We start from the raw sequence: 23,570 nt of genomic DNA, 5'->3' as shown, positions 1-23,570 counted from the left end.
GGAAATGCTTAGATGCAGTAGAGGAATAATTCATTGATGAGCTTCTTGCTGACGAACTCAAAAGTGTGCTTTGCAAATGACTGTGTAATTTTTGTGAAACTAGCAAATGTGTCAGCAAAAACTCTAAATATGCCTTGCAAATATGCCACATTGAGATGGCAGGTTTCCCAGTCTTCCCCTTATTTGGTCTTGTGCTTATAATCCCTGTGCAGAGTGTGAGGGGCAGCTGAAGGCCAAAACCTATTTGCTGTAGAAAATCAGAATGTTACAGCAGGTTTTCTTTCATTTGGAAGGATGGAATATATTCTACTACTTATCAAAATTAATGGAGAAACTTGTTTAATTTCTAGATTTTAGCCATTTAGCTCCATTCACCCTCCCTTCATTAAGGACTCGCTCGCAGGCGCTCTCCAGCGTTATGCAGTCATGTTTTTGACATAATGGGAGAATAGAAAATGGCCAGGCTCCCCTTAAAGCAGCTCTGGTTCAACTGACAAGAGAATGAAAAACATCAGTTTAAACAGTGGCTTGAGTGACTGTGTTTTTTTTTTTTGAAGACTTTTGTTTAGGGTTTGAAGATTTTTTTTGTAGACTTTGGAAATTTTTGTGTAGAGTTTGAATCAAGAGTTCCTTTTCTTTCAAGCCAAACCAAGTTGTACTACAAACACATTAGGAGCTTTATATTAAAGAAGGGGCAATATCCCATGAGTCATGAGTCAATAATAACTGAAAACATAAAACTGTCCTGAAAACAGGACTTCTTCATTTATTTAAAATTTTCTTTATCTAAAGAAATCTTTGTTTATCTAATGTTCGCATCTGCATTAGATTGTCCCAAGGAGCTGACCGACTTTGATCCTTGTAGTCTGAGGCCCATGGGCACTGGCCCCAATAGCCTGGTCAGTCATCCATCCCAGACTGTAACAGCTATTTTTCAATAGCTTCACATATACAAAATGGACATAATATAAAAATATATTGTAAATAAACATAGACATATAGATAAATTATCTATAGATATAGAAAAAAAAGAATGGCAGTGACAGCTGTAAAAACTATACGAAGACAAAAACATTACACCTCACGTTACAAATAACACCTCGTAGATGACTTTATATAGCAAGATTGTCACACTGTATTTAAACGTATGAGCTGCTAATTTGGCTAGCAGAGCAATCAAAAGTGTTGCGTGCAGCTTTATTTTTCATCAGTCACTGACAAAATCAGAGATCTACTAGGAAGAAGCACTACCTACCTAGTCACTGCCTAAGAACTCTGATCAAACCAAACAACCATTATCGCTTTCTTGAGCCTCAATTCATTTTCTTTCTAAACACATTTGACACAACTCAATTAGACACAACCTCTGTTTGCTGTGCAATATCATGTTCTGGACATGGAAAAAAGCAAAACATTTTATCAAAGACATTTTAATGTTCACATATATAACAGAAGCCAATATTCATTGACATAATCTTCAGTATATCTGTTGTTTAGAAGTTTGTTTTCTGCATTACACATAAGCAAGAGAATGTGTCTGTATGCATCAGTTCTGCTAGCAGTCCACAGTTTTTACACTTTCATGCCAGTCCAGCAATAAAGTATTCATTAGATGTAGACACATGTAATGTAAAGCCGTCGACTCAGGCATCAGAACTGACTACACAATAAAAGATGTGGGGCTGTAACATCAGTCAGAAATCGGCTCTCCAAACTGAAACATGTTCTCATCGTATAGGTCTTCAGGAAGCTCCTCGTCGCCATCAGCGAAAAATGTGGGGAAGGGAGGGTTTCTGTTCTTCTCCAGGCGATGAGGCAGAATGGTGTCTCTTACCTGAACACCAAAACAACAATGTCAGAGCAACGTTATGGTTTCACTGTCCTACTGCAGTTTAACAAGTGACTCTTTCAGAGGTATATTACTCATAAAATAGATAAAACATTTTAGATTTTAATGATTTAAATGTTCATCTTCAGCTTTTAGAATAAGGATAACATTACAATAATTAGAACTAATTTACAAACACCCAAAAAATGAACCAGTGGGGTCATTAGACTTAAAAACAGAAAACATGTCAACATTAAATAAGTGAACTGTGTTGTCTTACTTAGAGACTGCTTTTTGAGAAACAGACGATTTATAAAAAGTACAGTTCAATGAACAGAAGCTGTTTATTTTGATCCAAAGGGAAAATTCCAATGAAACCCAAACTGCACTGAAATATTTAAATTTTGTTCCATCAACAATTGACCTTCATGTTAAGGTAACAAAGTTTGTGTGTACTGACTCTATTAAATTGAATGAAAATGTGTGGCATAATTTAATTAAGCTCATACAACAGTTTTTTTGGTGTGGAAAGAATTCTGGAGGTTTCTTTTGTTTATTTGTTAGTAACATTAAGAAAACTGACAGCTGTATGTAATAATTCACAGTTGACTGGCAATCAAGTCATGCAGTAAAGCACTCTTTAACTAAAATTATAACAGCTTGTTTAATTTCTCACTGCATAAAGGTACGTAGACGATCAGTTATAGTAATTTTTTGCTATTAAAAGCAGTATCAGTGACAAAATTGTCATACTGGTGGGGCCCTAGCCACAGCTGATGCAGTAAATAAGGACTACATGCATGAATGGATCAATCAAGTACAAATTAAACCAGAAATCAACTGCATCATGACACAGGTCAAATAAAAGTATATCAAAACACTTCAGTTAGGAAGTAAGAAAGTTGACTAATGTTAACTCTCAAGTGACTCTAGAGATCTATTTAGAGCAATTCTAAGTGTTTGCACGTATATTCAAGCACACTGTATACCCCAAACTGCTGACTAAGCGACTGATGTGCTGATAGTTATTAATGCACTTTATACACAATAGCGGTGTCCTGTATTGATAGAGATGGATGACACAACTTAGGTGTGTGTGTGCCAAGGTTGGCGCTGGTGTTGGCATGAACAAAGTGAAGCTCTTATTTTAGTTACACACCGTTGAAACTGACGACTACAGCAGAAAAAGAGACAGAAAATTAAAAAAGATGTATGGAGCAGATATGTGCAGGGGTAGACCCCAAGGGGAAAACTCATGAGCAGTGAAAAAGGTGAAGTAGTGAAGTCTAGTGGCATCATTCCCCAAAGAAATGTTTTGTAATTTTAATATGAAATTCAGGTGCACTCTGAGACAAATATAGGCAAAAGTGCTGTGGAATTACCTAGTTCACAGAGTTTAAGTACTATACAAGTCATGTTCAAATCGGTTGTGTACCATAACAAAAGGTTGAAAGGTAAGCGTACCACATCTTTTTCTGAGACCTCACATCTAAATAAATCATAAATAGAGGTCATTTTCAGAACTTTCTCATCCACTGCGTTCTACTGGCTCCTTAAGATGCATAGTGTTTGGACCCCGATGATTGCCACTTGGGATGTAATTTGTAAACGGTCATTTAGCCCTCAGAGCAGTTACAGGAGTCCACAGAAATAAAGTGTTCTATATTAATTTCAGATGCAAACTAAATGAAAGATGATTGTCTTGGTCTCTAACAGTGATAATTTATCACTGTTAAATTAGTTAAATTATTAAATTAGCCTCACTGTTTGAAAGCTATTGAAGAAAAAACTGAGCATGTGAAAACGAAAGCAAGTTCCTCAATCACAAAATGTGTCTCTCTTCAAGTTTCAGCAAGATTATCTCAGTTCAGACTGGCCTATAAAAATTAAATCCTATATCTGTGGGCTGGCTGAATAATGACAGTGAACAGCTGCACTGTGTTAGAGGGAGAAGAGGAGGAGAAGGAGGAGGAAAATTCTTCAGATGTACACGATTCATGTGCATACCATATTTAGCATTCAAAACATCTATGATATTATCTAGATAAAAAAAATAAATGCTATAAACAGTCACTGGGTTGTATTAAGGATCTCAACATTATTCATAGCCTGTCAGCTATCGTTTTAGACCTATATTTTTAGCCTTTGCATTTTTCTAATCAGCGTGTTGCTTGTTATAAGTTTTTGTGCTCCACTATCAGCAAGACAAGCTGCTCTGCCATCATCATGATGCACAGTCGCTTGGACTGCAACAGTGACAATGGAGATGTGACTGGTCAGCCTGATATTTAATGCAAACGCAGAAGATCGAGATGAAAAACTTTATGCAGCATGTAATTAGACTCAGACTGTAAACAGGCCTCAAGGTGGAAATGTATGCGAGTGTGTACAGAAGTGGTCTTACCTTGACCAAGCAGTTGCGATGTCCTGGAACTGACCCGTTGACGTACAGAATGTTATCTTTAGTGTTCACCCTCCAAACCTGACAAACACACATAGAACTATATATATCTGAATCTCTTTACAGGTGCTTCATCAACAACCAGGAGAGAGAGAGAGAGAGAGAGAGAGAGAGAGAGAGAGAGAGAGAGACTATCTACAGAGAATGTGTGCATGAGAGAGAGAGACTGTATCTCTACAGGGAGTAGAAAGGGAAAGAGAGAGTGACAGAGTGAGAGTGTATGTGAGAGACAGCAACAGAGAGAGTGAGAGAGAGCACATGAGTGAGAGAGATAGTGACAGAAAGGGTGAGAGAGAGAAAGACATCAAGGCGTCGCTGAGCCAGAAATTGGGTGCGTGAGCGCGCATGTAGAATATATCAGCAGTACTGTAGGTGAGAGGCCCAAAAATGGACCAAAATACAGACCAAAAACAAAAGCAAAACACCAGATCAGAAAGTTCAAATTCTTATGATTGTGTTTAAGATAATCGAGGTGTTACTGTGCAAGAGAGAGAAAGAGAAACAGAAGAGTGTGTATGTGCAAAGACTCATATACACAATATTATAAAGTGAATAAAATGTCTCAACAAATATGCAATAAGTAAATGAATGAATAGATAAACAAAAGCTAGATTAGACAGTTTTTTATGACTGCGTCCACTGTAAATGTGCATCTATACCTTTAAGCCAAACGCTGTGTCAAAAACATTTCCCATCCTGCCTGGCATCTTCTTTCCTTTAAAAACTTTAGCAGGATCCTGAAAGAAAACAAGAGGCCAATTTATCCACTAATCCAGAGACTGTAATGAAAAACCAAAGTGGACAGGAAAGTACGTGCATATGTGCAGGCAGACACACACAGTAACACACTCACCCCTCCAGGTCCCAGTGAGCCGGGCCTCCTGTGGGTTTTGGTTTGGCCATGAGAGGCTGGCTGTCCACTGAAACCCCAGCGCTTCATCACTCCCTGAAAACCTTTTCCAATCCTACAGTACAACACAAATACATCAGCTGAGTTCCTCTGCATAAAGACCTATTAAAAACAAAAAATAAGCAGCCCTACTTAACCCTAGGTGGAATATAGGTGCATTTTACTGTAAGTTACATTAAAAACAAAAACCTAACAGTATTGTTTATCATACACTAATAGCAATCATACATCAGCAATTTTATTTCCAGACAGCATTAACTTAACAACATAATCTTTGACCTCTAGAAATCATTTTCTGAACTGGAATCTGCTGCTTTCAAACTGGCTTAATTTCCATAAAAAAAGATTTTTTGGTGAAATTTAATGCCCTATATGTTTCACAATATATTCTTTCACAAATAAGCCCCCCAGCCATGACAACAAAATATTCCATATGGCATTCAACATTAGGAACAAAAAAATACACAAGCATATTCAACACACTGCAGTTCTGCAAAGTACACAATGGCCCTTAAAGAATATTTACTGGAAACATGAATGGTAAAGTGGGCTGCATATTTTGGAAGAGAGAATGTTTAGGTAACAAAAGACTACTATGCCAAAAATGTCTGTTTTATTCATTTACTGAATGTTTAATTACATGTTACATTTCTCCGTAAAGCAAATCCAGGTGGATCTAGTGTCAATTTCAAGATTTTAAAAAACGTTTTTGTATTGACTAGAGATAAGAACTCAACTCATCTCGCAGCTTCACTCGGACTCAAGACTAAAGTTAAATTTTAACCAAAGACAACAACACACACAAACAAAACTAATTAAATTAGGACCTCTAACTTCAATTCTTTCATTTTTAGCTTCACCTGTGTGACTCTGCCAATCAGTTTTGCTCAGTCAAGAGCAGTCATTTCTACAATTTTGTTGTCCTGTTTCTCTGAAGTTACAGGTCACATTCCTTTTACAACTCACTCAAACTTCAGTCGGATTAGCAGCTATCATGTTGTTTTACGTCTTTGTTTAAATGTCATAGTGCTTTTGTTGAGTGTAGACTTAAGCTCTAGCCTACAAATTAGCCAACAGTTGGCCCCTGTAGCTAGTCCCATGACAAAAAGAGCTTAACAGCTGTGAGTTTATGCTGTTTATGTTACCACCTTTATGTTGATTGTTATTCAAACTATGAATTTGAACTTCAAGCTAGTCCTGGTCTTGCCCATTAATGCTTGCTGTCTACATACAGACTGGCCTCTCTTTGATCATGTGTATGCTCACATTTTCACTGAAAGGACATCTCAGTCTGATCTGCTGTCAGTACGGCCTGCCTTGGCTCTGAGCCAGACCTGGCATCTTCACACAGACATAAATAAGGCAGCAGTCATCTTTTATAAGGAGGGCGAACAGAAGAGCAAGAGGGGAAAACTCAAGAGCAGCTTGGGCTGAGCTATTACACCATGATTGTGATTCTAATCAAGTGCAGGGTGCGCTCTCACTAGGAGGGTTAATGTGTGTGTGTGTGTGTGCACAAGTGTGTTCTAGTTAGGCAGTGATCACTAGATTTTGAGTGCTAAAAAAAGTATTAAAAACCAATAAAACCAGCTGATTTTGTCCTGTATAAAAATAGTTTATTTTATACACTGAATGAAATATAATGGTGCCCCAACCCAAACCATCAAGCAGAAAAAGAGGGTTTCTATTTTTGTCCTATACCAGTAAACAGTCTTCTTAACAGTGTCTCAACCAGTACAACTATTGTTCACTGGACAATTAATACATTACCAGCCACAATCAAAATTTATGGAAAAGACTGAAAAGCTGCTGTTTAAAATTAGAATGCAATATCACTTAACACATCTACCGGAAGACAAAACATAACCTTTCTATGAAACTGTACTCATTAAGCTTCTCAGAGGAGTGTTGATCTTGGATCAGAGTCCTCTCTTATTTACAATAACTTATTTACAACAGGTGAGAAACAAAAATGGTACAGCAGAATATCACAATAGTTTAGGTTTTAAACAGTACCAATACACGAACGCCCAAAAATCTATATTTTATCATTATTAACATTTTAACACCTATTAAACCATTATTAGATTAACAGATTACCAAAATGCAATTCTAATTCAAGTCTAAATCCATAAAATGGCGCTGATTCTTTCTTATGCGACTAAGGCTTCTGTCAGTGGAATTATTGTCAGGAACAGTCAGACAGTACAGTGGATATACTCGCCCTGCTTGTGGGTGAAAGAGGTTCAATCTCACTGTTCAAGCAGCAATCAGAAGCTAGAGACTGAACGAATATTGGGCCAGCTGATCTGATATTGAGCATTTTGCCGATCATTGGAATTGTCATTTTATCTTGCCGAGTTATGCGCATCTGTAACGCAACCAGGGCTGAAAGAAATGCTTCTCACCCATATTCTGACTTGACTGGGTCAAAATGAGTAAGACCTATCAAGCACAACCAATCAAAATTTCAGTATCCTGCACAGTCATTTGGCAACGTAAGCATAGCTCACGGACGTAGTCTCGAACTTCTTTTTCTTAGTTTGGTCACATTCTGGCATTTCTAACGTAATTTTGAATGTACGTGCCTTTGTAACGTCTAGATGTGAAGACCTCTGGTGTAGATGATGTGTCCTCATCAGCAACTGTAACTTTTAGCTCTAGTTTAGCTCAGAATTAAGCGTCAGATGTGAAAACTTGCATTCCTTTGGCTATTTCAAGCATTTATTATATTTTGTGTGTTCACTTTTTATCTATTTGAAGTTTTAAAATATGTCATTACATATTCTCATCACGATTTCCAAATGTTTATACTGTCTGGCAGCTACACATACTTTATTTTTATAATTTTCAAATGTCTAGTGCTAGTATTTCAAAAAACACTGTTTTCACTTAAAGTACATTCTGTGCAGGAATTATGTTCCTGTGAATTTTTACAATATACTTGAAATTTATAACAAATAAATATCAGCCCCATATATTGGTTATTGGCCACTATCAATTAACGCTTTTGGCACAGAAAAACACATATCGACCACTATCAGAAACTTTATTATACCAATAAAACTGGGCAAGACCCTTAATCTCAAATCACAAAATTTAGCATATTAAAATTCCTTAAAAATCACAATGGAATCAAACAGTGGCTAAAATAATGTACTATGGTGGGGGTCAGTAGCATTCTCAATCCTGCTAACGTGAACAGATCCTACATCAGCACAGGTTCTCTGAGAAGCTTTAGAAATATGCGCAGATACGTGATAAATCCTGAGGTTATCACTATTAATAATTAAAAGACAAAACACAAATAAGAAAAATAAGCATGTAAGCACCACCACTAAAAAACATCTTAAAACTGGCATAAAACATGATTTTGGTGCTGTTTTAATTCTGTACTGCTGAACTCTTATTAGGAACAGGGATTATCAACATTGTTTAATAAACTTGCTGATGGATATCGTTTATATCCATTATGGGCTCGTGAACATGCTCAGAACAGAAACCTGCCTTTTATCCAGTGATGAATATTCTCCCAAAAAAAAACAGGACCTCCAAGGCACCTTCAGCATTTATTTGCATATGATGAAGCCGTGAATGTAAAGCAGCATGCATTAATAGTTCTCGTTAAATAATTATATGCTTAAATAATTCTTTTACATAACTTTCGTAAAAATTTGATTGGGTCATTTTATTTTGGATCCTTTTTTATTTGGCCAAAAGCATGTAAATAGATATGATCAGTTAAAAAAAAATAATAAAGAGTAACTGAAATGACCATACATGCTGATTTATAATTTATATTAACAGCAACAGCAAAAATTTTGGATAACAAAAACTCACGTATGTGTTTGTGTGAACAAGACACTCACGTTTTTGCCGTAACATCCACATACTGTCCTGGACGGAAGTGAGCAGCATAGAGAGGAGTGCCTAAATAAACAGAAGAAGAGGAAGAGGATATTAAATGCAATTGGAAATCTTGGTTGAAGAGCACTTTTGGTAATTATGGCACATTAAGGGTCAGTTGCGAGCCATTTAACCCTTTTTTTGGACAACCTTAAGAAGTAACATCACAGAACAAATCCTGTTTTTTTCTTGAGGCACAAAGAAAGTCTTTCTCTGAGAGAAGAACGTACCTGGCTTGATGACAGCATTGTCTGTCACATGGAACGTCGTCACTTTTTGTTTCGGAGGTACTCCAGCATTCCGGAACATCTCCAGAGACGCCTCTGTCCGCTGCAGGAGGACAGACAGAAAATGTGTGTAAATGCATCCCGCTCTGTACGGGGTTTTAGAATTTCACAAAGTTCTGACTCATTCAGGAAACAAAGTTAACATCTGCCACAAACTAGATCCTGATCCATATGAAAACTGAAAACTGAACAATATCCATTTCCTGTCAGATGAGTGGTTATATCACGGGCGCACAACTGTGGTCCTGGAGGTCTAGCACAGTTTAATAATTCCCTGTTGAAAAACACCTGATTCAACTCATCTAATAATTGTCAGGTTTAGTGGGTATTAATTGCCTGTTTAAGCAGGCAACCTACCGAACTGTGCTGGACACTGGCCCTCCAGGACCAAAGCTGTGCATCCCTGAGTTACACAGATGGATGCTGATGAGGACCCGCTTTCTTCTTCACCACAAATCCAGATCTTGAATCCAGTTTCCAGTCTTGGATTTTGTGGTCACTGCCTGGCAAGTAGCCTATGACACTAAGTGGCCAATCAGCTACATCAAAAGGGGAGCTATCTACCAGTGAACACAAAATGCAGGACTGGAAACTGGATTCAAGATCTCTGGTCAACATGCAGTCTTGCCTCTTCAGTGGATTTCAGAGAAATACTTGACAGAGCTGGCCATACTCCCTCTGACTTCTCAGTCAAGTCTTTAACAACGCAACATGCACATGTTATAGGATTGTTGTTTTATAGCAGCAAAACATAATATTACACTTACACCCTAACATTTTTCAGTACTGCTGTAAATTGGTGTTTTATTACATTGTTTGCACATTTTCTTCATCTTCCCATAATGAAATACCTGAACAATAATCTCATGAATCAAATACTTGCACCTCAAACAGAGTACTTGTGCACCCGTGCACATTCCTAGTTACAACACGAAACAATCTTTGAATTATTGCTGTATTACTGGTGACACTGTGCGAAATACCCCGTTATTTGGGAAGGAGGGCGCCATGTCGGCTGGCTACTCCAGCATTGGCTAATGCTAGCTTCAATGGCAAAATGTTTGCTGTCTTCCACACATTAACTGAGATCTTACACATCTCCTCTTTTGTCTTCAGTTTGAGAAATTAAAAACAATTCACTCAGTCTCTTTGGAAATGTGGCAGGTTCTCAGATTTACAAATATGCTATGGCATATCAGGGCTCCAGACTGCGACTAAAACGGTCGCAATTGCGACCAAAATTATTAATTTGCGAGTAATAAAATTAACTAACTCACCAGTGGCGACAGGTTGCAACTTATTTTTTATGGGTAACTATTTATTACTATTGTTCTATATTTATTGCTTTTCTATGTGTTGTCTCATCACTTTTCATCTTAAAACGTAATTGATATTCTTTAGCATCACATGGACGCATTCGCCCGTCAAAAAAATGCATGCGTGCTCGTGGGATTTCAACCAGAACGGCGAAACGGGATGAACAAAGTGTTTGAGCGGAGCAGAGCTGAGCTTTTTGCCGTTAACGTCAGCGTCACACAATCTACGTCTTTGCAGACCTTCAGAGGTCATCTGCTCAACCATAGTCTGACTCAGGACCAGTGAACTAGTGAAAGACCCATACGAAGATGTATCTGAGCAACCGTCCACCTCAAGCACTTCATGCAGAAGTACAACCACAAAAAAAGTTCAGAACTTCTTGGCTTCAGGAGTTTGCGTGACTTACATATGGTAACATAAAAAAATTATTGTTCCAAATCTAAATCTTGTTTTTATTTAAATTTTATTTACTATTCAAAACCACCAGTGAACCTTCTTCTTCGTCTTCTGAGTTTTTATGTAATGTTGATGGAAAACAGTGGTAAAACTGAAAATTCCTTGGGGACTATTTGCCTTAGAATACCCTTCATGTATCCCTCCATCATGAATTTAAACCAAAAATTTATCACAAAGTTACTGTAAAACAATGTCTCAGACATGAGGCAGTTATGTATTCATAATTCCTTACTGGGAGGAAGCTTTTAGAGACATTTAACTCTTCAGATGTCTGATTCCTATCATCATCATTGTGAACAATTCTGACTCTAAGTCTCTCTAGACCAGTGTTTCATACCAAACCACTCCGCATGAATTTGTTGACATGTTCATTATACAGAAAATTTGAAAAATCGGTGGAGTTCCCCTTTAAATCACAGAGCTGACCTGAGGTGTGTAGAAAAGCTTTATTTTCCTGCATATTATTATTTGGCACTTAAAAAAAGCTACTGCCGCCCAATTTTTTTTTCCTTTTAGGAGCCCGTGGCTCCTCAATCCTCCTTTTGTCTGGAGCCCTGCATATTGTAAAGTTTTCAGACATATTCTGGGCATAGTCACTAGGCTGTGAAGGACGACTGGGTGAACCTATTTGCTATAGTGCAATTCTGAGGCAGGTCAGTGCTGCTCTCTAGTTAGTTAAGAACACGGAAGACAGAAGCTCACCGATTGTGGGTGAAACAGGCTAAACAATAACCTTTCCATGAATTTGTGATTTTTAGACATGCAGGGGATCAAGTGAGTAATTACAAATTGTATTTTGCACCTTATATGGTGGGACTTTCCCCATTGACAATAAACCAGCAAAGGCTGCAATATTCATCGGATCTACTGGTCTGGCCCTACCACAAACAAGCGCTACCTCAGCGTACGAAATCTTGTTCTGTGACTTTGCCGAAGGTCCTTGCCTCTATTAAAGATACCCATTAGTGTTTTTCCTCACTGATGAGCAGAAAAAGTGATAAAGAATGTCCTCCTTCCTCTCTATTTGCTCATCTCTCTATCACTGCTACCCCTCTCTGCTGCAACGGCAGCTATTTCCCCTGAGACAAATACATCCAAATAAAACCAATCAATCCAGGAGAGGGTGAGAGAGAGATAGAGAGAGAGAGTTGGGGGAGAAGCAAAATAAGGAGAAAGGAGGTGAAGGGAAGGAAGTTGGAAAGGGTAGCAGAGAGAACAGCAAACTTAACAGCCTCTATTAATTCTCTGCAACACAAACACACTTGCTTTCCAAGGTCGCCACCACACACTCAGAGTAATCTTCCTATATGACCACTTCAGCTCTCATTATTCAGACCCTCTAGGCAGACCACCGCTCAAGTCTATTACACAAACTGCTCACCCACAAAAGTCAAGGATGTGAATAAGGGTGAGGAATTAAGGGTGCGCTGGAGCACATGTTTGTCTGGTCTTGTACATAAAATAGATCAAGAGTCTTGTAACTGAACAGTGTATGTGTGTGTGAGAAAGATAAGTAATAATTAAACTTACATAAAAGAGAGGAGAGTTTTTAGCCCCTATGATCAGAGCAGCTGTCTGGCCATTATACTCTTCTTTAGGTATGTGCTTGATTACATGGCAGTCCTGCACCTGAGACATGGAGTGCATAAACATGAGCATACATCAGTAACATACAAGCATAATTATTAAAACATGAAAGATAAAAACATCCTACAACACCATTTTCTAAAAACGTGAAGAATTTCTGACAATTTCTAAGAGAATTTCTAATTAATATTCCAGGTGGGTCCAAGTGTTTGGGTCATTATTCAAAATATAAAATCTATTACAAATTAATCTCTCAAACTTTAATGGGGTTACTTTATTTATTACTTTCTGGAAAAAGTAATCTCACTACTTTACTACTATGTTACTCTCTATAACCCACAGGAATCTGTACCAACTGCAAAGTGCAACAGAAAATTCAACTGTTTAAGTATGTAATTTAGAACTGCCTATTATTAGAAAAAATATTTAAAAGGCCTTTCACTATCCCTACCTTTGAACATGACATCGCCACTTACGCTTGCTTAAAATGATGAATGGTGAATATTTAAAAAATCTAGAAACGATTCAAAAACAGCTACCTTGAAATACAATCCTGATGACTAAAATGTAAAGGTCCCAGCACTGTTTTTGAAAATCATGTCTGGCCTCTTTAAAGTGGTTTGAAGCAAAAATGGTCCAATCATTCTCTAACTTGAGAAATTTACGAATTTGGATTTCTTTACAGCCTTACTAATAGGGACCAGCATCCACCACATCAACTCATACATAGCCATTTTGTTTGTTAGCCAAACAACTGAGCTATATTTGTATTTCAAGTAGAGCTGGCTATCATTTATTTATTTATTTACTGTATTGACAACAGCATAGATCCTTTGGTTTCGATACCTTCCGTTTTTCATTATAACCCAAAAGTGGGTGTGGCTTAAACATAAATGTGTTGGAAGTGGCTGTATTTACTGACTAGTAGATTGCAGAATCAGGAAGCACTCATGTTAATAACATGCATGAAGAATGTAATTTAGATAGTCAATCAGCAGCATAGATTTTAGAACAAGAATGCTTATTAATCTGACTGCTTACCTACTGAAATTTGGTACTGAATAACAGAATTTACACAGAATCGATATTCTGTACTGAAGTAAATCAGCTGATAAGTATCAAAACTCTATACAGACAATTCTAAGTTTCTAATTCTCAGCTTCTAAGTGTTTATGTGCAGTGTGGCTAAATTGGTGGTAAGTCTGTTAAAAAAAAAATGAGGCACTATATTGGGTGGGCACTATATGTCAATAAGTAGAAGTATCCAGAGTGGTTAATGTTTGCTTACCTTCTACTTTCTATAATAGATAATACATCCTATGTTATATAGGAATCACTACAATGTAGAGAACAGAAGTTTTCTTCAGGAGCTGGCGTCCAAAACTCAGATTGTTTAAACAAAATATTTATATACAGCTTCAAAATGGTTGAGGCACAACTTCAGCTTCTGATAGCCAAAAACTGTACCACACTTTCTTTATCTATTTATGTTTGCAATATGGTACAACACAATTCACCAGAATTTTCAGTAGCCAAGTTGATTTGCTGCAGCTCTTCAGATGAATAGAGCACACAAAAATTCTGAACACATGAAACTTTACATGTCGTTAAGGTAATAAACAAAAATGGTGTAACCCCTGGTTACTATCCACAACACTGTAAAGAAATCAGAGATGGTACATTTCTCTAGGATAGACCATTTCTCTTTGAACCACTACAGACTCTGAAGTTTACTTATCAACAAGCGAATTATGCTATTTTGAAAACAAGAGAAGATTCCTGTATCTGAGGACACTACTACTAGAGGAACAGACCAATTAGTGTAAAATGGAGTCTACTTTACAGAAATATCATTATTATTTTGTGGGAATATTTTCTTTGTCACTATTTTGCCACTCATCTTACTGTTCACTGGTCAGTTTTGTTCAATTTATAACTGTAATCTGGAGTCTACAGTACCTGTAGCATTGTCACGACATGTCTCTCTCCTGACTTCGTCCACACAGGCATCATTCCCAGCTTGACTGCAACAAGACCAACCCTCCGACTCTCTGTGAAACATAAGGCTTGATTTATATATTCTTCATACTGAAACTTTCAGTTTCTGCCTTAAACTGACCAGGTATACAGAGCAAGCTTATTGTCAGGACTCATAAGACAGAGGGGGTGACTCACTTTCGTCCCATTCATGCTGGGGCCACGGCTCGTCCTTCAGTGGGTTTAGTTTGTCCACAGTGAGCTGTTTGTACTCCTCGGCCACAGCCCTTCTCATGAAGTTTGCGTTATCATCTGTGAGATGTTCATCCCACCAAGTAGAGGTCTTGATAGTCCTGATGCACTGGACAGCAGCAACACTAGCACAAAAAACAAAAGGACAATGTGACTTAAAAGGGCATAATAACCAAAATAAAAAATGTAACAATTGTTACGTCTGTTGTAAACATGCCTGCTCATCTCCTACAATGGTGCCACAGTGGGCTAGAGAGTGAGATTTTATGGTTTAAAGACTAGGAAAACCCCTTTCTGATGATATATCTTGAAGGTGGGAGAAACGTTTCAAAAACTATTAGCACTTTGGGGTGAATAATTGTGTAGTGCAAGCTGTTTTCTTTTTCTTTCCACTAGCTGGCTAACACAGTGGTTGTCCATTTGGCTAATGTTATAGCGAGAAGGCCACATATCACATCTGTATTTATTAGCTTCTATACATTTGTGTAATGCATGCTGGGTAATGTAGTGAGAGAATATTGATGGATGGACATACAAAATCATGAATTGCATCAAACTGATTAGGCTGAAGGACACAATGCTGCAGTACGGAATACTACATAAAATGACAAATAACAAAAAATGCACCTTTGATGTAATATATCTGTGAAGTTTTTCATTAGGGGTGGTTAAAATGACAATATTATATTGTTATCATCGCAAATTACATCATGATAAGCTTTTTTTGAGCATATCACAGGCAATGTCAGTACTTTCACAACATTTAGCAACTGCAGGTACATTAAAATGAAACTAAGAAGTGATGTAGCAGTCTGTGGTTTTGTTCTGTTGCTGAAAGATTGGTTGTTTCAATCCTGACCAGCCAGAAGTCCAAGAGAACACATTTATTCTTGCTTAATTGAATGTGGAACACTGATTTTAAAAAATGATGGTACTTATAGTTTAATAGAGGCATCATGTTTCACTCAGTAAAATATCAGAAAAATGAAATACTGTGATGCACAGTGTGATGGTACATTACCCACACTTAGTTTAAGTCATCCAGGTCATGTATTGTCAAGCAAGTCAAGGCAACTGGACTGCTATAACCTTTTGCATGCCTTGACTTTTGACTTTTACACATGAAAATGCAGTAACTTGAGCTTTCAAGAAGTAGAGAAAGGAGAATAATCTTGAGTAATATATGTTATGTTCTTGTTTACCACTACTAGCTATAAAACAACTTCCTGTAAAATAAAGGCAAATGTCTAAAGGTGTCAGGAGACCCCTTCTAACCTTTGCTGACACTGGCGTTTAATTGTGCACACACAGCTTGTAATAATCTCACTAAAAAATCACCGCCAATAGAATAGGACGCTCTAGAGCAGCCAACTATGAGCTTAAGGTCACTGTGCTCAACGCCAAGCGTCAGCTACAGGGGTATAAAGCCCCCCCCGCACTAGGCTGTGGAGCAGTGTAACTGTGATCTCTGGAGTGGTGCACCATGACATTCGTGATCCAGAACCAATTATCCAACACCAGTACTTGACATCACTAATGCTCTTGTGGCTGAATGCAAATCCTCGCAGTAATGTTCCAACATCCAATATAAGGCTTTCCCAGAACAGTATAACCTGTTGCGTGCAGCAAAGGAGGACAAACTCCTTATTAAGACCCCTGATTTCAGCTGAAACGTTGGATGAGCCGGTGTCTACAGACTTTTGTACTCATAATGTGTGTTCATGAGTCTCAGTGGAGTCTCACAGAGGACGAAGCTGAAGTCGGCGTCTTATTCTCCGGCTTCTTGTTCGACTGTTCCCGTTACACCTTAACTGCTGTACTATTTAAGGTGGAACGGGGAAAACTGGAACAAGAAGCCGGAGAGTAAGACTCTGACTCGAGCCTCGTCTCCAGCTCGACTGAATTACCTTTCAAGTGATGTTACAGTTCGGTAAACAGTTACAGGAGCTCCCTTTAGCAGTGTATCACCGAGCCTGAGAAGCCTGCAGGTCCACGCTGCCATGTTTCCTTTTTAATCTGAATCTATCTCAGTAAAATCATCCCTTCATCTTTCACACGCGCCGCTGCAGCGTTTGTCCTGAGATGTCATTCCTCGAGCTTCCGGTGTAACATATTTGAAAGCCCCATAACAGCGTTCAGTCTCTACTCATAGTTCCGCTCAAACATTTGTTCCGCTATTTAAATATCTTTTAATGAAAAAAGGATAATGTTGTCCGCTAAACTCGAAGAAATATACCAACTTTTTACATTTATTTTGCTTCGTGATAGGAACCATGGATCAAGTTAACTATATTTATTATTATAGTTATTTATCTATTCACCAAATTGTTGTATGTTATTTACAACTATAGTGTTATGACCTAGCATCTCATAACTATGACTGTCATTATGACTCATAATTATCTCATAATTACGATTTAGTATCTCATAATAACGACTTACTGTGTCACAAGTATGACTTACTATCTCATAATTATGACTTACTTTTTTTTCTTTTGCTTTCTTTTCTCATTATTATGAAATGGTAAGTTATGAGACATTAAGTCATAATTATCAGAAATGTCCTCATTATTATGAGAAACTGAGTCATTCTTGTGACTTACTAAATGGCTATATCTTTTTTTCCAATGGTGGAAATGGGCTTCCATACATTAGCATTGTTTACTACAGTAGCGTTTTTGCTTTGTGAGTCATTTCATAAGTGCCTTTTGTGCCTGCATTGTTTTTTTAATTAAGAATATGTGCATTTTTACAGGTCTGTATAGACAGACACTCAAATACTGTCTTAAATATTACTGTAAAAAAGTTCATTATAAAAAGTACAGTAAGTTGTGATTTAATGTATGTCAGTGTGTTCATTTAACCATTGCAATCCAGTAGATATCATCCAGTACCTGGTTTGGTTAAATCAGTCCATTATTAAATTAAATCAGGAGTGCTGCTGATGGAATTTAACAAATCACTGTGATATCTGGGGGCTGTTTGAAGATGGGTACCATGGATGAGCTGCATTATGATTCAGAGGGAGATAAATACACATCAGGGCTGGCTGTTTAGTATTGATGAAATCTAACTTGTGAAGTATGTTGTTAAGAAACTGGTTCTTTCTGTGATTAATGGGTGTCCAATTGTGTCAGTATCTATGAAATGTGCCCAATGAAGATTTAAAGGTGCCAGATAGCTGTAGGCTCCCCTGCGCTATGGGCTCCAGTGCAACTGTCCCCCAGTAGTTCCGACATGGTATAGTTCAGATAAATGTTTTTAGACAGGTGTGTAAGTTTGCAAAGTACTGTATCTGCTGACTTGGTCAACCTACTCCAGACAGAATATAGCCCAATTACATTATATATACAATATAGAGCAGTAAAACAGAGCCTGTAACTGGCAAATTCTTCGATTGGCTGCGATTGATAGGAACTGATTTCTTTGTTCTGTGCTACATAGATGTGAACTGTGCTTGCACTGTGCAGAACCACTGATTGTCATGTTGAACTTTCTGGATGTTGGACATGTTGGACATGTTTCATTTGTATATAATTTTATACGGGAGTAATTTCTATCCAAAAGTGTGCCGTTGTATGTTCAGGTTTGCTGTTACATCAGTTACTTCTAAGCTTTAATTCCCATAGGATACAGTCCCAGTAAAGCCAGATCAGTCTACTCAGTGCTGGTAGATTTGGTCATATTCACCACCTTCACCTGCAAAATCCTCTCAAGAATATCAGTGGTGAGGCTGATAAACACTCAAATGAGCTATGATCTGTGAATGGAATGTAGATGCTTTTTAATGCTTTGTGGATCTTTCCAAGTACATTGCTGTGCCCTTGTTGCCTCAGGAAAAATTAATTTATGATAATCTATGTACCTAAGAGTCTCACACTGGGCTGAAATGATAGTTGAGGTCATGATTTATATTGTAAAGGATGTCCGTTGTTTAACAGGAGGGTCTAAACACTGGAGCTCTTTAATTGAAACGCTAATAACAATGAAAGATATATATTCTTTGCATGTTACAGATAACCTGTCTTGACACTGTTCACCCAAAGGATCAAGTGATTCATGTGTAAGGAGTCCTATCTAAATGCATTAGTGTGGACAGGGTTGAGAAACCCATTCAAAAAAGCAAATAAAACTCACCGCCCAAGGCCACTGTAGTGCCAAAGCAGCAGCTTAAGTGTGACTGTTTTTTGGTGCACATTTTTATTGCTTTTATATGCTGGTACAGGAATCTTGTAGTAAGCCTCTTACATTAGAAATTGTACTCGTGCTCTGATGGCTTTCAGGAGTCAATCATGCATGCAGCACTGTCTTTTTCACTCCAGTAAACACTTCCCTGGTGAAATGTGTGTGTGTGTGTTACATGAGGAGCGACTTATTCCAGTTCACCTTGTATCCTCATAATTGGTAAAACCCAGATAGCAATTTTACAGAGCAGAGAAAATCATCAAGTGATGTGTTTTGACCTCCTGATATTGGTTTCTGTGTTGCAGGTTTCCTAACTGAGCAAATATCTTTCACAACATGCATGAATTATGAAATATACATGAAAAACATGTATCCTTGATTTTTCTTTTTAAAACTGACATAATTCATTGAAATATAATTGCATTTTGTTGCCATATGGCAACAGCATGTGGCAATGGAACTACAGTCTGCAACTATACAATGAGAATAGGTAATATACTGCCCACTGCCCCTGGACACAAGCACATTCACCATTCAAGAAAAATGCATAAATATTTTAAGAATGTGTCCGTATCAGTGTCATATGTTGTTGCCATATGGCAACAAGGATATCTAAACATTTCCTGTGATGTTGTGGCGGCTGCCACTTGCTCCAGTTTGCAGAAGCGGCTCTAGAGGCGTGGTATGCAGAGTGTTTATTGTGTGTTATTGTGTTGGGCTGTGTGGTAGTTCATGTGGGGTTGTGTCTACCATAAAGTGAAACTGTATGGCTAGAAGTGACCATGCCTGCCAACCCTGGCTGTGTTATGTGCCTATTCTGCTGGTGTTAATAAAGAACAGTAGTAGAAGAAGTCATGGCCTCTCCTGTGTATTCATCTTCACCAAAACGCTACAGTATCAGTAGTGTCTAAACTGGTTTACTTTATGAAAAGTATATTGCAGCCCTGCGATGGACTGGTGCCAGGGTGTATCCTGTCTTCCACCCAATGATAGGCTCCAGCTCCCCCCTGTGACCCAGAAGGATAAGCGGCTCAGAAAATGTGTGTGTGTGTGCATTACATCTTTCCACAGATTTTACACATGAAGTCCTTTTTTCAAAAGAAAAAAAGGCATTTGTATTGGATTTAATCAAAAAATAAATAAAAATTAATAAAGAAAATTCTTGTTTCCATATGGCAACACCATACAGTAAAGTGTTAAAAATAGTCGAACCAAGCCCAAGAGAACATTACATTATGCAAAGGTTCGTTCCAAAGTATATTTCTTTGGCACCTCTTTTACATTTAATAATTCTACCAACAGGTAGAGCATCTCAATTATGGGGTGTTCGCCATGTTTTAAAACCTAAAAGAAACAACAAGACACACAGTTTGGACTGACACCCATGAGCATAATAGCAAAGAACCAACATTATTATGTCTGATTATGACTAATAAGTGAGTTAAAACAATAGCAGTGATGATTTTCCACTCAGGCTGGAAGTTACAGGTGCAGTCTAATGGGTCCTTAGTACAGGTTGCACAAAACCACTTTTTCTTTTCCAGTATGATATCAATGCTGAAACTCTGATATTAATATTTTCCCTTTAAAAACTATCAAGCTTTGAAATATGCTATTTTTAATCGAAGCACTTCACTTATGATGAACGTGCTCAAACTACTCAAATACTTTACTACCCCACAGGAAAAAATACACAGTTCACAACATCACACAAGGTGAGTGTGTACTATTTCAGGTGAGATGTGTTACAGGATTAGATCAGATTCATTCATTTTTCACGTCTGTTGTCCGATCCGCCATTTTTCGCTGATATCGGCCAGAAGGGAAACCCTTCAGTTGAGCTAAAATCTTACTTAAGACAAAGAGTTTTTCTCAAAAACATCCCAAATACTGGCTAAATTAGTAAGTTTGTTGTGCTCCATTTTACATATATTGAAATTATTATAAGCATAACATTTGTTAATCTATTCCAAAATAGAATACCTGCACATTTGCACATCAAATTGTGTCCCAATTGATTATTAGGAATACTGTACAAATAATTTTCATACTATGTTACCCTTTATGACTTTGCATTGTTTTGTATATACAGTATATATTCAGTATATATTGGAATGCCAAAATTTCCGGGTATAATTCCATGTTTTGTAAATTGTTGAAAATATGTTAATGCATCCTCTATAGAGAACAAACTGGCATTTTTCTGCCAATTTTACTGCACAAATTCCTTTTTTGCTGAGCTTCATATATTGGAAAAACACTAAATATCAAATTTTGCATAACTTTCACAGGCCACGTTACAGGAAAACAAAACATTTGGACCAGGGCGCTTAAAACATCTGCGTATGACTGTATTTGTTTACTATTTGCATTCTCTATCATCCTGTTATGTAAGCACTACATTTTAGCAAGACAAGACAATGTTAGCAGGTCTTGATATGGCAGAGATGTTGTGTATATTTCTAATTCAGTCTCAGAAATTCCAGTCCCCTGATGTAAAAAAACCCACTGGGATGAAGAGAATCCACAAGTGAGCATGAAGGACTCTGGAGAATATTCTGCTGGAGAAATGCTCCCACATCCACTGCTGTGTGATCTCCCAGCTCATCAAACATCAAGGAGAAAGCCTCAGAGCTGCTATCTTGACAAAAGTGAAGAGCACAAAGGACAGATATTCAGGGGTGCCAATTATTCTGCCACTTGGCTTTGTTCTCAATTCTAATGGCAAGTTGTTCATTATGGTTATTTCGGCTTCCACTAGAGCCACTTAAAAGTTCAATCCAGCATAAAGCAGGGAAAACCAGGGATACCAGGGATGGAAAACCATTGGCTGTACCTACTTATACCTATAATAAATGCAATCTCTCTCTCTCTCTCTCTTCATCTCTCTCTCTCTCTCTCTCTCTCTCTCTTTCTGAGGATTTCCTCAGGCATTGCCCTGGTGATCTGAGTGCTTAATTATACATGACTTCAGAGTTAATTGAAAGGCTGTGTGAGTGTGTACACACGTGTGGAGTTCAAAGACTTCCCTGCTTCACCAAGACTTGATTGTGTTCACTGGCTGAATTTGGACAGACCATCATCCACTATGAATTTGGTCAGCTTCTTTTGATCTTATAAAAACAATTCACAGATGTTTACTGTCCACAAATGCTGATGGCAAAATGGCAAAACTGATGAGAGCAGTGTTCACAAAAATAATATTCTTCATAGTAGCATTCTGAAAACAATAAAGCTATAAGTAGAGCAGTGTGTGTGTGTGTGTGTGTGTGTGAGAGAGAGAGAGAGAGAGAGAGAGAGAGAGAGAGAGAGAGCGCAGAGCTGCAGAGTAAGCAATACTAAGCAAGGGCGTTCAGTGTAAGCAACCGCATGAAATAATGCAACACAATCTCTTTGTACGACAAATTGCACATTCAAAGGAAACACTATATCAAGGAGAAAAAAAACAGTTTCTTATTCTTTATTGTCAACATGCAATGTACAGTCTGATCTCTGCAGTAAGCAGACACGCACACACACACACACACATCCACGCACACACACACACACATCCACGCACACACACACACACACACACACACACACACACACATCCACACACCCATGCACACCCCACATGCGCAGTCACAGTCATTTGTATACATATATATATATATAAGAACAGTAGCGAGAAGAAGAGTAAAGAAGAGAAGAAAAGAGTAAAGAGAAGAGTAAAGCATTGAAGAGAAGAGTAAAAAAGCGAAAAGAGGAGAAAAAAAGTAAAAAAGAGTGAAGAATAGAAGAGAAAAGAGAAGAGTAAAGAAGTGAAAAAGAGTAAGGAGAAGAAAAAAGAAGAGTAAAGAACAGTAAAAAAGAAGAAAAGAGTGAACAGAAGAGAGGAGAGGAGTAAAAAAGAGTAAAGAGAAGAGTAAAGAAGAATAAAGAAGAGAAGAGTAAAGAAAAGAGAAGAGAAAAAATGAGTAAAGAAAATAAGACTAGAGAAAAGAATAAGGAAAAGAAGGAAGGAGATGAGAAGAGAAAGAGGAAAAGAGAAATAGAAGAGAAAAGAAGGATGGAGAAGAAAAGAAAAGAGAAAGAGTGACAAGAGAGAAGTAAAGAAGGGAAGAGAGAAAAAAGAAGAAAACAATGGAGGAGATTAAAAAAGAAAAAAGCAGAGAAGAACAGAGAAGAGAGGAGAAAAGAGACAAATAGAGAAGAGAAGAACAGAGAACAGAAGAAAAAAGAATGCAGAAAAGAATACAGAAGAAGAGAGAAAAATACAAAAGAGAAGAGAAGAGAAGAAAAGAGAAGAAAAGAAAAGAGAAGAGAAGAGGATCTAATGCTGTAATGCAGTAACAGCTACTCACTCCAAATATCTGAAAGAACTTGCGGATTAAGAAGTTTTTAAGAAATTTAGCAAAAAAG

General features: G+C 37.6%; 1 protein-coding gene across 1 annotated transcript; it reads right to left on the bottom strand.

The window, feature by feature from the left end:
- Positions 1-1,414: 1,414 nt before the first annotated feature.
- On the bottom strand, positions 1,415-17,085 carry mrpl3 (mitochondrial ribosomal protein L3). Its single transcript, XM_036566930.1, has 10 exons — positions 16,889-17,085; positions 14,928-15,106; positions 14,712-14,803; positions 12,696-12,794; positions 9,336-9,435; positions 9,069-9,129; positions 5,143-5,254; positions 4,949-5,026; positions 4,233-4,310; positions 1,415-1,834 (listed from the first exon to the last, which is right to left on the bottom strand). The coding sequence occupies exons 1-10, from the start codon at positions 16,981-16,983 to the stop codon at positions 1,691-1,693; spliced, it is 1,038 nt and encodes a 345-aa protein (XP_036422823.1). The 5' UTR covers positions 16,984-17,085; the 3' UTR covers positions 1,415-1,690.
- Positions 17,086-23,570: the final 6,485 nt, after the last annotated feature.

The sequence above is a fragment of the Colossoma macropomum genome, unplaced genomic scaffold (assembly GCF_904425465.1).
Source record: "Colossoma macropomum unplaced genomic scaffold, Colossoma_macropomum, whole genome shotgun sequence".
NCBI lineage: Eukaryota > Metazoa > Chordata > Actinopteri > Characiformes > Serrasalmidae > Colossoma > Colossoma macropomum.
The sequence above is the reverse complement of the archived record's forward strand: the minus strand, read 5'-3'. Positions and strand labels throughout refer to the sequence as shown.